The sequence below is a fragment of the Salvia miltiorrhiza genome, chromosome 2 (assembly GCF_028751815.1).
Source record: "Salvia miltiorrhiza cultivar Shanhuang (shh) chromosome 2, IMPLAD_Smil_shh, whole genome shotgun sequence".
NCBI classification, from domain to species: Eukaryota; Viridiplantae; Streptophyta; class Magnoliopsida; order Lamiales; family Lamiaceae; genus Salvia; species Salvia miltiorrhiza.
Window position 1 is genome coordinate 31797112 of NC_080388.1, and position 14378 is coordinate 31811489.

Below are 14378 nucleotides of genomic sequence, written 5' to 3' on the forward strand. Positions count from 1 at the left end.
CATTTCTGAGTGTTCGTTTTGTATGTTTTAGCACTTTTTCGAGCATGCTCTGTGCCTTAAAGTATCTTCTTTTACTTGCTCGTTCATCTTTTGTGCTCTTGGGTGTTACATGCAGGTTATCTGGTTCTCGGGCGAGTTTTAGAAGTTTTGGAGGCCGTTTTGAAGAGCATTGGAGCAGCCACCGCCGCCTCACGGCGGCCGCCGCCTCGGCGCCGCCCGCCGCCTGGCGGCGCCCGCCTGTTGCTGATTGGAGAAGAGCTGCGAAGGGGGTAGGCGGCGGCGCCGTAGGGCGGCGGCCGCCGCCTGCGGCGGCCGCCGCCTCCCAGGCGGCCGCCGCCCACGTTTTTCGGCAGTTACGTTTCAAGGGGTTTAAAATCCTTTTTTAGGGTTTTTGGCGAGTATTCTCGATCCCAGCAGCCTCTAGGGCGATTTCCACTATTTTCCTTTGGTTTTTAGAGATTCAAAACATCAACTTTCGCTCTCGGATTCATTGGATTACTGTGGATTGCACTTTTCATTCCGTTGGATTAGTTTACTTGGATCACTACGTTTTGTAAGAACTCATTTGTTTCTCTTAGTTAATTTGAATCCTTTGATTTATTTGAATCCTTTGTTTTATGCTTTTGATGAATGTGATGATTTGAAGTTACTTTCGTTGAATCTTGATAATTTACGTGATTCGTTAGTTCGTCATTGTTTGCCTACGTATTTCTCTTGTTTGAGTATGCTTAGGAATCTCTCTCTTATGGTGATTTAAGCTTTCTTGAAAACTGAATTGGATGCTTGATTTAGTTTCTTGCCTAGGTAGTAATTAATCGTTGATGTTCATGAGTTTATGATCGTTTGGTTTAGAGTACTAGATTGAAACCCTAGTTGATAGCCTTAATGTTCAATCTCTATGTTCTTAGTTATTACATGTCTACTGCATTAGTTAATGTTTATTGCTTTCTTCCGTTTATGTTTTGGTGATTAGAGTGCGAGATAGTGCCAGACCCAACTACCCGATTAGAGTGTTTAGGTTTATTTCCCGTTTTCTGTGCGTAGCATGATCAGAGCCCTGCTTAGCCTTCCTTGAGAGACGACTTGGGTTAGCTTATTACACTAGGACGACCTCGTACGATTGCGAGTCAATCCCTTAGGTGTTTTGGGTTGAGTCAGAGATTCTATGAAAAGCCGATACAACCCTTGAAGGTAAGAATTCCCTCAAGAAAGGTGGTGGGAATAGATCGTTTGACAAGGGAGGAAAACTAAGACCTCGTTACATCAGGCCATATGATATTCTCGAACGAGTTAGTGAGGTAGCATATCGGTTAGCGTCGCCGCCAAGCTTGACTTCGATACATAACGTCTTCCATGTCTCGTCTTTGAGAAAATTCGTCCACGACCCGGGCAAGATTGTGAATCACGTCGAACTAGATAGGGACCTAACTTATGATGAGCACCCGATAACCATTTTGAATAGAAAAGTTCATGTGTTAAGAAGTTAAGAAATCCCTCTAGTCAAAGTCCAATAGAATAGACATGATCATAGCGAGGCTGCATGGGAAAAGGAAGATGACATTAGATCTAGATACCCTCTTTTGTTTGACTCAGGTAAGTAATTTCGAGGATGATTTTTTTTTTAGTTGGTAAGGATGTAGTGACCCAAAATATTTTAACTTCAAATTATTAAATTTTTAATTTCTTTAATTATTTTTACTAATTAAATTTTAAGTCTTATAAGTCGCGCCTAGATATTGCATGAGCATGAGCATTTAATCATTTCAAGCATTTATTATTATTATTCGTTTGTTATAAGTTACTACATATTTAAGCCCAAATAATTATATTTTTATTTCAGCCCAATTCTTTTTTTTTTTTTTTTGGCCCAAAGAAAAAGCAGTAGGGTTTTGGCACTTTCATTGACTCTCGTTCCCTGCATGATCTGTGCCCTAATTTTCCTTTTTAGCAAATCCCAAATTTTGGAAAGATTTTTCTTAATTGATTCTTCTGCTAGAAATAAACCTCCAATTTCTTGTATAAATAGCAGCCCTTACATCTCTTTTTCCACACACGCACTTTCAGCAACAAGCCGTCTGTGAGCGAGGTAACCCCTCTCCTCATTTTTTCTTCCTTCTTCTTCACGGGCCTCTGTGTTGTATTCTTCTTATATGGATTCCCCGTCAGGAAGTAAATGAGTTACTGTTCCCTTTATATTTTTTTCACTGTCACAATATTTTTTTATTTTTTTTTGAGAAAACAAGGGCAACTTTCATTAATCAGCAAGAAGAGAGTTTAGAAACAGAAGGGAGACCTCAGAAACAAACTGAGCCACACGATTAAGGAGAGAAACTTTAGCTAAACAATCAGCTATATAGTTGCCTTCACGGGGTGTCCAGCTGAAGGAGCAGCATCCAAACGAGGCAGCCAAACTTATAATCTTGTCAACAGAGTCACCAAGAGAAGAACGATCCTCCTTCCTGTTCTGTAATCTCCAAAATAAGGATTGGCAATCAGTCTCGATGATGATGTCTTCGAGTCCCTTATCTTTGCACATGATCAGGCCTTCAAGAATCGCTCTAGCCTCGCCTTCTTCCGCCGAGTAAAACCCCGGGATAAAACCCTGACGACCACCCACCAACATCCCATCCTTGTTCGTGCTCACCACACCAAAGCCAAAGCCACGTCCCACATCAATCGCTGCATCACAATTAATCTTGAACTGAGAGTCACGAGAACACTTGAGAGTAAGGTTTCTGGCAAGCGATAGGTGATCAGGTAAAGGTTTCGAGCAAACAGCTCGCTGCGCTATCATAAGACAATCACCATGAGAGAGCGATTTGTCCTGGAAAATAAGGAGGTTCCGAGAGTACCAGTAGGCCCAGGCAATCGCCGCAAACAAAGTGTGAACCTCCTTAACCGGATTCTGGCGAATGCGATCAAGCCAAGAAGCGATGGGGCAAATATCATTACTAGCCAAAGGTTGAAGACCAAGAGGGGACAATATTGATTCCTTAGTTACTCCTCATTTTCTCTCTCTATCAGAAACTCTATTTTCTTATGAGTACACGTATGTATAGCATCAATTGTTTTCTTTTACCTTTCCTGCCTAGCAATATTTTATTTAAATAGTTTCTGCATGCCTATTGATTTGTTGGGTGATTTTTTTTACGCAAAAGCAAAAGTGAGTCTATATATATGAAGTGGACGCAGGTCTTATGTGTTGGTCAAAAGTCATTTCTCTATTTTTTTTATTTTTATTTTGCTTAATACATAGTATGTATCATCATTTTACGTGGGTATATATATGTATGAAGATATGTGTTTAGATATATAAATGCATGTATACTTTTGTTCAAATATTTTTTTAGTAAATGATACGATAGTATAATAACTATGTATTCTAAAGAAGCTCTTTTAGTGTATATATATATATATATATATAGGGTTAGGTTCAATAAAAAAGGCCTAAATGTAAGAAAGAAGAGAGAAGTAATCTCATCCGTTGATCTTATATAATCTAACGGATATGATTTATTCACGTCATGTTCAACGGATTTTTTCGTTGAACATTCGTGAACATATACAATATTTTTGGGGGTTCTGGGTTTCGACCCCCCATATGTTCAACGAAAAAATCCGTTGAACATGGCGTGAATAAATCATGTCCGTTAGATTAGATAAGATCAACGGATTAGATTACTTCTCTCTTCTTTCTTACATTTAGGCCTTCTTCATTGAACTTTAGCCTATATATATATATATATATATATATATATATATATATATATGTGTGTGTTAAATGAATTTTGAGTTATTTTCGTTTAAGTATATTTTAAATATTATAGATGTTTTAATATAAAATGTATTCTGATTTTTTTGATTAATAGAGTTTGGAAGAAAGGCAATATATATATATATATATATATATATATATATATTTATATATTCGTATCTTCATGTGCATTCATTGATTAAACATATCTTAATTATAATTTCATAATTTATTTTTAGGCGAGGCACGCAAGACTTAATCTTTAATCACTTCACACGTGTCAAAGAGAAGTAAAGGTAGGGTTATAACGTTGCATTTAACATTTATCCTTATTATACGTTTTGCTCAATTTATATGTGTAAGAAGCAGGCAGAGCCTCCGGGCTATGAGACAGAAAGTTATAACCTACGGGTTATATGAGACCGAAAATTATAACCTACGGGTTATATGAGACAGAAAGTTATAGCTACGGGCTATATGAGACAGAAAGTTATATAGCCTTCGGGCTAAGAGACAGAAAGTTATTGCTTTCGGGCAATATGAAAGAGCAGACAGTTTTCATTGCACTTATATTTTGTTGTGATTCTTATAATATGGATAAATGCACCCCACTGAGTTTATTGTACTCACCCCAAAACAATATTTTTTCAGGAGATGACTCGGGCGATGAGAGGCAGGGCGAGTGATGGTCAAGATAAAAGAAGAAATAATATTTTATTTTTCAATTAGAATAAAAACTCAGTTTATGATGATTATTTACTTTTCTCTGTTGGATTTGGGTTTTAGTTATTTAAATATTGAAATCTTATTTTTTTTAATCAAAGTACTTCTTTTTATTAAGTAAGAAAATTGGGGCGTCACAGTTTGAATGTTGGAAGTATTGACAGTTCTGAACATCTGGCCAACTTTGAAAATCTAGCCAGCTTTGAAAATCGTGACAACTCTGAGTCTCTGCTCCGCTAGTTTAACTATGAGCAATGAGAAACAACGTGAGAAGACTTTGGATTACATCCAAATGGTTTTATTTCACGAATTATGGCTCAACTGTCGAAATTTAAGTGATTAAGCACACAAAGTGTGAGAAAGGGAAAGTTGTGAAATGGAGATACTGATTATAAAGGCGATCACATTAGGGAATTCACTTCTAGCAGAGAATTGGGTCTGATCGAATTATTTGCATTACTGATGTGTTGCTTCCTAAACTTTAAGTTACTTGCATGATCTGAGAGATATGTGTTGATTGACAAATTTTGAATTGACTTATTGAATGTTTGGATGGAAATAATCATTGTGGAATGCTCTCTTCCTTAGATTCATACTGATTTTGCTTGAGGATAAGCAAAAGGTTAAGTGTGAGGGACTGATTTATGCCTAATTGTTCTTAATTTGGGGGTTTGATTGTGCTAAATTTGAGTTAAATATTCTGGAATTTGGTGCGTTTATGAGTCTAGTTGATGTGTTGCAGGAGATTTTGATAAAATAGGAGAAATAATCATAGTTTGGAGATTTTGGATCAGAAATTCTTGTTTAAGCGCAAAGTGGTGCACAGTGCTGAAAATCTGTGCCAGAGCCAGAGCTGACAATCTATATCCAGATCTCACCGCATCCAGAGCTGATCATAGCCAGAGCTGACCATTCAGCTAGAGTAGATTTACACCTCCAGAGCAGATTACATTTCCAGAGCAGACTACATCTCCAGAGCAGATTATATCTCCAGAGCAGACTACAATTCTACAGAGCTGAATATTCCAGAGCTGACAGTTACGCGCAAGGCTGCCAGCACTGCTCCAGAGCTAGCAAACACTCGCCAGCGTTGCTGTTACTTGCCGAGCACTCTTTCCAACCTGAACTTTCCTTTGTTGTCACGATTCTATCTCTTAGGCCCAGTTTGGCTGGGCCGTTCTTGATGGTCTTTAAGGTTGATGAGAGGTAGTCTATATAAAGGGCTTAACGTTCATCATGAGAAAATATTCTTAGCCTTCGGACCAAGATAATCTTCTACCTTAGGCATCAAAATACTTTACAGTTCTCTCGTTTTTATAGTTCTTAAAATTTCCGAGTTTTTGTTCTAAGTTAGCGTTCAATTAAGTTTTGTTTAGTTTATTGTTTCGAGTTGTAATCAAGTGACAGTGATTCGCTTCTCGCGACGATTTTGGTATTTATTATTTACGTTAATTCTTTGCTTTTACTTGAATTATGTTTTGCTTTCAATTATGCAATTTCGTTTATGTCAATTTAGATTAGAAGTTTTTAATTACAGTTGTTTAAATTCTTAGCGTAATAGCATTTAAGTTCGAGTAAACTTTACTTTACCTCTTAATTCTGCCTAGGGTTAGTAATTTATTTATCCTTAAGTATTTGTGTTTCGCCTAGTTAATTCCGAGTTTAATTTTACGTTAAGTTTAATTTACAAACGTTAGTTTAATTTTACAGTTTTCAAACGACAATCTTTATTGCTTTCGTTGTGATACAATTAGGAGCCCTGTTAAATCTTCCTTGAGAGACGACTTGGGTTAGCTTACACGTTACAATAGATCTCGTCCTATTGCGAGTCAATCTAGCGTAGTGTTTAGGTTGAGTCAAATACATAATTAATTTTCATTTCTAAAAAAATAATAACAATAGCAGGGAAAATATGTAATCTGAGTCACTGTAAGATTGCAAGTGAATTGGATCTTCTCTCCAAATTTTTCTATACATAATTTGTAATTTATTCGTTACAGTAAAATATTTCAGTAGTAACATAATTTTTAAAAAGTTATTACCTAAAATATAGCACTAACTCTATAAGAAATTGGTTGGATACCGATGAAAAATTTCGTCGGTAAAATCAAATATTCCTTCGGTAAGGAGAAATTCCATCGGTAAAATAAAAAATTTCGTCGTAAAATTAAATATTTCGTCAGTGTCCGACAAATTTTCTTGTAAATTTATGGCATCTTGTAAATGTGTCCCAAAATGAAAAGCATGTCACAAAATATATTGACATTTGAAGGTGTATTTATTTTTATAAATAATACACCCTCCATTTTTTTATAAGTGTCCCTTTTAGCTTATTTTTTTGTTTCTCAATAAGTGTCCCATTTCAAATTTGAGAGTATTCTTATTTAATACTTGTATGAATGTAATAATTAGTTGTATATATGCATTTATTATGACAATTCCTAAGGTTACAAATGTAAAATATCTTATTTTATTGGTATATGTATTTTGACGGTTGAGGACACTTAATAAAAAATGGAGGGAGTAATGTTTAGGATTAAATAAATTATTGAACTTTTATCAAATTCTGATTTTACATAAAACCTCAAAGTTTGGGGTAGTAATTGTGAAGTTATATTGATTTAATATGATGTTCCATTCATCGTAAAAATAAAATTTATTATAACATGGAGCAATGAAATTAGTACCCCCAAAAAAATTGTAGCCAATTTCTCTGAAAGTGTCGTTAGATAGTATCTGAAACAATTTTCTTAATTATATACTCCCAGTGCCAGGAGTTTATATAAAACGTATCTTGAAAATTTGGAATAATGTCCCATGTCATAACCAACCAACTTCTATATATACTACAAACCTCAGTCAATTAACTATTGAAAAGAAGATTTTGAAGAGCGTTTTTATGTGAAATTTCCAATAATTTATATAGGATAAAATAGTCCTACATGGAGTTGGATTTTCCTTGAGCAGTTGTGCGAGCATTCGAATTTTTGCTAAAATCGAATCTAATAATCAGAAATTTTAGGATTAAAATAAAATCAAATCGATAAAAAAGAAAACAAAATCGAATTATTTTTTATTAATATTTATAATTTTATTTATAGATTATTTAAATAAGATTAAAAATAAATACACGATGTGCAAAATGATTGTATCATTGGATACACATGAAGAAGAAGAAGAGAATATAAGATTAAAGAGGATGTGGAGGCTCATACATGGTGTTGTACATTCTTGGCAGATGTATCTTTGGCCATCTCTATCCTTTTCCAGTTTGTAAACTTGGTGAGCAGAAAGAGGCCAATCGTCTGGGCTAACAGACCACATGTCAACCCAATCCATAATCCCTGTACCAAATAAGAGAGATATTTTATAGAACTTGAGATCTTTAACACTAATTAGGGTTTATATTATACAGATTGTAGATTACCTTGGCATGGAGTGTAGTCTTGAATGCAAGGAGAGTAGCGACAACCATGCCAATGCAGTAGTATCCTCCCAAATTGATGTACACAACCAAATGCTGCCAACCACAACCCCTGGCTACCCCTGCGGTGAAAACAAAACCCAATGAATCTGCTCTTTCAATCTAGCTACATTACAATCAAGAACAACACACAAACCTGATAATATCCCTTGAACAAAATCGCACAATATGGATACCACGAGAAAGGGTGTCATGGAGGCGAATGCATCGATTATCACAGGGCTGGTGCTGAAGGAGCTGGCCCAGAGATTATGACCTAAAGCCAGTGCCAAAACCACAGCCAGTGCAAGGACAACGGTTAGCTTAAGAGTGACACGCATGGCATGCCTCGCTCGATCAGGGTGTCCAGCGCCCAACTCGTTGGACACCCGCGTGCTGCAAGAGTAGACACAACACAACCACATTTTAGCAGTAGCAAAAGCCATTAAAATAAGACGGATAAATTTGTATTCTTACCTGGCTGCAGCACTCAGGCCATAAGCAATCATGTAGGAAATTGCTTCTGTGTTCACACTGATAGGTATGTAGTCATTAGAATTTTCAGTAACAAATATTTGAGCTTCAAATTAGATGATGCTTACCACATTGCTATGAGGGAAGTATTGACCTCTGAGTTTGGCATCACTCCGGCCAACAAAACAAGAATCTCGAAAGCCCAATATTCCAGACTGATTTAAGAGTATGATAGCATCAATCAGAAACCAATGACACAAACTCTGAAGTTCCAAATTTAATATAAGGAATTAATCACTCACCACACCATTGCTGCAGAAGGTAAAGCAAGCTTCAAGTGTGTCCATATATGACTTAAACACTCTGAAGTAAATCCATCCCACGTCTGTTCGAACTTCTTTGACCTAAGCAAGTATGTGGCTAACATAAAGACTGATATCCACAAAGATATGGAAGCTGCCGCAGGAGCTCCTCTGTATCCGAGCGGGGACCATTTAACCAAAGCATAGGCAATGCCGATGTGCAGGGCAAGAGAGACTGTCGAGCACACAACCAGTGGCATAACAACTGACTGTGTCTGAAGAAACCTCAGCATATTTTGCAAGAAAGCGTAAGCAAATAGCCCGGGGATCAAACACTTGAGATACGCACCGGCTGCGTATGCAATTCGAGGTTCTTGATGTAGTAAAATCAGGATGATGTCGGAATACCACCAGAGAACAGATACAATGACAGTGAAGATGAGTGATACAATGCAGGACGTCTGGAGATATACTCCCATGATCCTGTACATTTTCGCTCCATATCCTTGGCCACATAAGGTCTCAAGAGCACCACCCAACCCAACCTAGGATCAAAAATAGTAAATCAAAGTGTGCGTGTGTTGGTCAAGCGGTGTAAGGGCTTAATGTCTAAAGTCTGTGGCGCGGCCTTTTAATTTCTTTAGGGTAAACATCACTTTTTGGCCCATCGTATGGGCCTTTTCTGAAAAATATCTCATCCTAAGTGTAATTACAAAACAATACCCATCGTTTCATTTTTTTCTTGTTTGTGACCCACAAAAATAATCCGGCCACCGAACACCCATGTGTCAATACACATGGAATTAAAAAGATGTTGGGAAATCAGTTCCCCATCCAAACTTGGTAGAAGCAAGAAATAAGAATAAAAATAGACACAATTAAACAACACAAGAATTTAACGTGGAAACTCCAAATCCGGAGAAAAAACCACGACACACTAAAAAATTACTATATGATAAATTTCTACAATCACACAGCATTTCTCACTCTCTCGACTCACAACCACTACACTCTTACAAGCCTTTGAAAACCTCTCACCCCTCTAAAATAAAGAGTAAGGAATTTCAAACTAGAAGTAATCACAAGACTAAAGGTAGTGATTGGTGCAATTGTATCAAAGACCTTGGAACTCCTTAAATAGCCTAAGGGTCTCCACCTACTTTGATAGCTCAACCAATGTGGGACAAAAATCCCCACTTTCATTTTTAACACAATTCCAACAATCTCCATCTTGTTAAAAATGAAAGAAAAAACGCCATTGTCTTCACCGACAATTATGATTCTTATCACAAAGAACCATCATCCTCAAAAGAGAATAAACCTACTCCACCAAATGAGTAGAACACTTAGAATAAACCATTCTAAGAATTTTACTTCGGCACATGTCGAAAAAAACCTTGCTGAAATTTTTGGTGCAACCTTCTAGCTTTTGGCCCTCCTAGAAGTCATCAGCCATCGACATACTTTTCACCACACACCTGCATCCATGCCAAAAAAAACATGCACATGTGGTCCAACTAACATCGTCACATCCTCTATCATGGCCATTGGACATGCCATAAGGATATTCATGTCCTCAAAGGACATCATCAAACACGATGTTAGCTGCTTGTTCGGAGCTTTCTGCCGAATCCGCTCCACCTTGACGAGCTCCACCTGGACAGTTTCGCTTCGTATGGCCGGGTTTTCCGCACCTCCAACAAACAACGCCCTTGGAGTCTTTCTTCCTCCCTCTGCTAAAGGCCACCATTGCTGAATTTTCCGATGAAGGACGTCCTTCACTCATCAGCCTTCTTTCTTCCAAAAGAAGTTTGCCCGTGACTTCAGCAAAGACCAGAGTTTCCTTCCCATAAACTAATATTGGCTTCATGTGTTCATAGGAACGTGGAAGAGACAAGATGAGTCTCAACGCCTTATCCTCATCTTCAATTTCCGCTCCAATACTCTCTAGTTCAGAGATAATGCCATTGAGAATACTCAAGTGATCTGAAATCTTCACACCTTCATCCATCCGTAAGGTATGAAATTGTTCCTTCAAATACAACCGATTCGAGATGCCTTTTGCTTGGTACAGAGCTTCCAGCTTTTCCCAAAGCTCCTTCGCACTCGAAATCCCATGTACATTTGCAAGTACATTCTTGGCCAAGCAGAGACGAATTGTGCTTGCCGCCTTCAGATCCAGATCCTCCCAATCTTCATCACTCATACCGGACTTGTTGTTTGCGTCATCATCTGCACCGGGCTTTTTGACTGCACTCGGACTTCCTTTCAGGGCCTTGTGTAACCCAGATTGTATCAGCACATCCTTGACTTGCACTTGCCACAAGCCAAAATTTATTATTCCATCGAATTTCTCCACGTCGAACTTCATTTGGACTTGAAGTTGACTTGACGTACCGCTTCTCCACCAAAATGAACAGCCGTCTCGCAAGAGACACCCCGCCCGGATCTTTCTCAAGAAATCCTTTCTGATGTGGAAGATCAGACAATGCTGCAACCACAGAGCATACTTGGAATATCAAGAGACCTCAGCCAGGCTCTGATACCAATTGTTGGGAAATCAGTTCCCCATCCAAACTTGGTAGAAGCAAGAAATAAGAATAAAAATAGACACAATTAAACAACACAAGAATTTAACGTGGAAACTCCAAATCCGGAGAAAAAACCACGACACACTGAAAAATTACTATATGATAAATTTCTACAATCACACAGTATTTCTCACTCTCTCGACTCACAACCACTACACTCTTACAAGCCTTTGAAAACCTCTAACCCCTCTAAAACAAAGAGTAAGGAATTTCAAACTAGAAGTAATCACAAGACTAAAGGTAGTGATTGGTGCAATTGTATCAAAGACCTTGGAACTCCTTAAATAGCCTAAGGGTCTCCACCTACTTTGATAGCTCAACCAATGTGGGACAAAAATCCCCACTTTCATTTTTAACACAATTCCAACAAAAGAAAAAAGAAAAAAAAAATTCACACACACAAATCCTCATTCCACATTGGATTCATTCCTTTTACACGTCATGTTTTATGATGGACAACAGTGATCAGAGTGGTAAACCAATGACAGTAGGGTTAGAATGGAGAACTTACGGGGATTGCTACAAAAGATTGGGACTCTGTTGCAAAGAAGGAAAAAATTGAGGGTTTGGATCTTGAAATGAAAATGCCTTAGGACTATATATGTGCAGGCGATCAAAGACAAAATGATTCAATTGATGAGCAAGGATCTGGAGATGAGGGGCGTGATTACTCGGACAAACACCCGCGTGGGCCGTGGCGAAGTACAGCCAGGCATCCCTTGTCTCTGATTTTTTTTTTTTTTTTTTTTGAATTCCACGTGTATTGACACATGGGTGTTCGCCGGAACACCTCATTTTTCCGGTCATCGGATTATTTTTGTGGGTCACAAATAAGAAAAAAAATGAAACGATGGGTATTGTTTTGTAATTACCTTTAGGATGTGATATTTTTGAGAAAACGCCCAAATGATAGGCCAAAAATTGATATTTACCCATTTCTTTATTTAATATTGTAAATTTATTAAAAAAAAGAAAAAAATACTCCATCCGTCCCATAAATAATGACACGTTTCTTTTCGACACGGAGATTAGGGAGTGTTGAATTAAGGAGAAAAATTGTAGGGACCACATGTTTAATGTTATTGTTAATTAGTTTTAAATATTTTTAATAAAATAACTCCCTTCTCTCCTCACTCTCTCTCCCCTCTCATCGGTTCTCTCTCTCGAGTTCTTTCTCTCTCTCTCTAACAACCACGCCGCCACCCTTCATCCCCGCCGCCGCGCCCAATCACTTCTCCGTTCTCTCCCTCGTCTCACTTTCCGTCCACGGCCAGACAACAGCGGCTCCGCCGCTGAGCCCTAGCCTCCCTCCATCTCTCGATTCCCCTCTGACTTATCTATCACCTTCGCCCAGCCAGTGCCGCCCGTATTTCAAGCGGCGGCGGCGCCCTCTGCAACTGCCCTTGGTTCCCAAAATCAGACGAAATTCCCCAACTTAGCCTTCTACAGTTTCGGCAGCCGATTACCCTTCCTCTGGTACCAATTATCGTTCATGTCCTCCACGAAAGCCTTGGTCTCAGTGTCGATTTCTTCCGGCGGTGAGGAGATTACAGTTTGGGGGAAGCTGACGTCAAATTCCCATGGGGCGCGGGAGGATTTGGAAGTCCGTTTGGTCGAGAGAGGGCTGACGGCGGCAGTGTTAGGAGAAGAAGAAGAAGAAAAGTGGTGTTGGTGTTGAGCGATTTGGGGAAGAAGAGAGAGAATATTTTGGGAACAAAAAGGTAGAAAAATTAGGTGGGGGAGAAAAAGATTAGGGTTTGATGGGTTTATTAAAAATTTTAATTAGATGTTAATTATAGCTCAAAAAGGAAATAGACCATTATATATGGGACAGCCCAAAAATGAAAACAGGCCTATTTATGGGACGGAGGGAGTAGTAAATCAACTGAAGCAGAAGGTCTTCATAATAGGCAAATGATTGTTGAAACGAGGTCATTCACTCATCAACATAGCTGAAAACTTGTAGATAAGAGCACAAATGCAAGAACAACTTATTTTATTTCCCCTTCTTTCCTCTCTAATTTTAGAAACTTGAGTAGAAATTCGAGAGCTAGAAACAGAGTTCATCTGATATGTATACCAGTAGTTAAAGAAGCCATGTTTGGTGTTCATTTGAATTTTGCATGCTTAGCAAACGCATTTCCAAATAATTAAACTCAAGCTAAAACTTGATCACATGCTTAGGAAATAGCAAGCCAAGATTGAGATCGTTTAAGATGAAAAATCAGTAAATCGAGCTACCATGTTACGATTATAAGTGAAGCCAAAATCGAGTTTAACTAATGAAAGCAATAAAGTGGGATAAGAGCAAAAAAAAAAAAAAGTAAAATGAAGATCCAAATACACGTAGCTAGATAAGTTAAGAATACCATGAAAGAGTAACCGGTGACAGAAGCCCAGGAACTGGCGAGATTAGAGGCAGCGAGTTGGAGTTCGCCGAGGTGGCCGACGAACATGACGGAGACGAGAGGGATGAAGTAATAGGTGGCGGTGGTGAGAATCATGGGCAGCGCGAACACCACCTGATTCTTGGCTTCCGCCACATCGATCAGCTTGTTCAGCAGCCCATCCGAAGGCTTCCTCTCCAGAAGCGGTGTTCCCTCCTTGCCGCTGCTTGAAGCTGAATCCATCGCCTCTAACTACCCTCTCACGATCCTTTTCCCGACTTCAAACACTACCTAATATAACTATATATATAGAGAGAGAAAGGTTCAATTTAGAATGCTAAATGTGTTGAGAATTGAAAATTGTCCAAACAGTTGTGAATAAATCATTTCATTTTGATGAACATATCAATAATTTTTAAGAACGGATGTTTTGATCTCAATTCATATCAATATCAATAAATAAAAAGAGATTAATTTTTTTAGAGGCATTCTTGTGTGCTCCATAGAGCACCGTACTCCATGACACTAACACTTGCATTAAATGACACTAATACTAACATTATTTTGTTTAACAAATGACACTATCATGTTATATATATAACACTGCTTGAAATGACACTAACACTATAAATAATATTGCTTGAAATGACACTAACACTAATTTGTTTTACAAATGACACTATC

General features: G+C 38.1%; 2 protein-coding genes across 2 annotated transcripts; both read right to left on the reverse strand.

The window, feature by feature from the left end:
- Positions 1 to 2254: 2254 nt before the first annotated feature.
- On the reverse strand, positions 2255 to 2794 carry LOC131008305 (uncharacterized). Its single transcript, XM_057935193.1, has one exon. It carries the CDS (start codon positions 2792 to 2794, stop codon positions 2255 to 2257), a length of 540 nt encoding a protein of 179 aa, XP_057791176.1.
- Positions 2795 to 7546: 4752 nt separating this feature from the next.
- On the reverse strand, positions 7547 to 14142 carry LOC131013357 (protein DETOXIFICATION 18-like). Its single transcript, XM_057941420.1, has 7 exons — positions 13677 to 14142; positions 8717 to 9261; positions 8543 to 8629; positions 8418 to 8474; positions 8098 to 8336; positions 7905 to 8023; positions 7547 to 7821 (listed from the first exon to the last, which is right to left on the reverse strand). The coding sequence occupies exons 1-7, from the start codon at positions 13935 to 13937 to the stop codon at positions 7687 to 7689; spliced, it is 1443 nt and encodes a 480-aa protein (XP_057797403.1). The 5' UTR covers positions 13938 to 14142; the 3' UTR covers positions 7547 to 7686.
- Between the last annotated feature and the right edge of the window lie 236 nt (positions 14143 to 14378).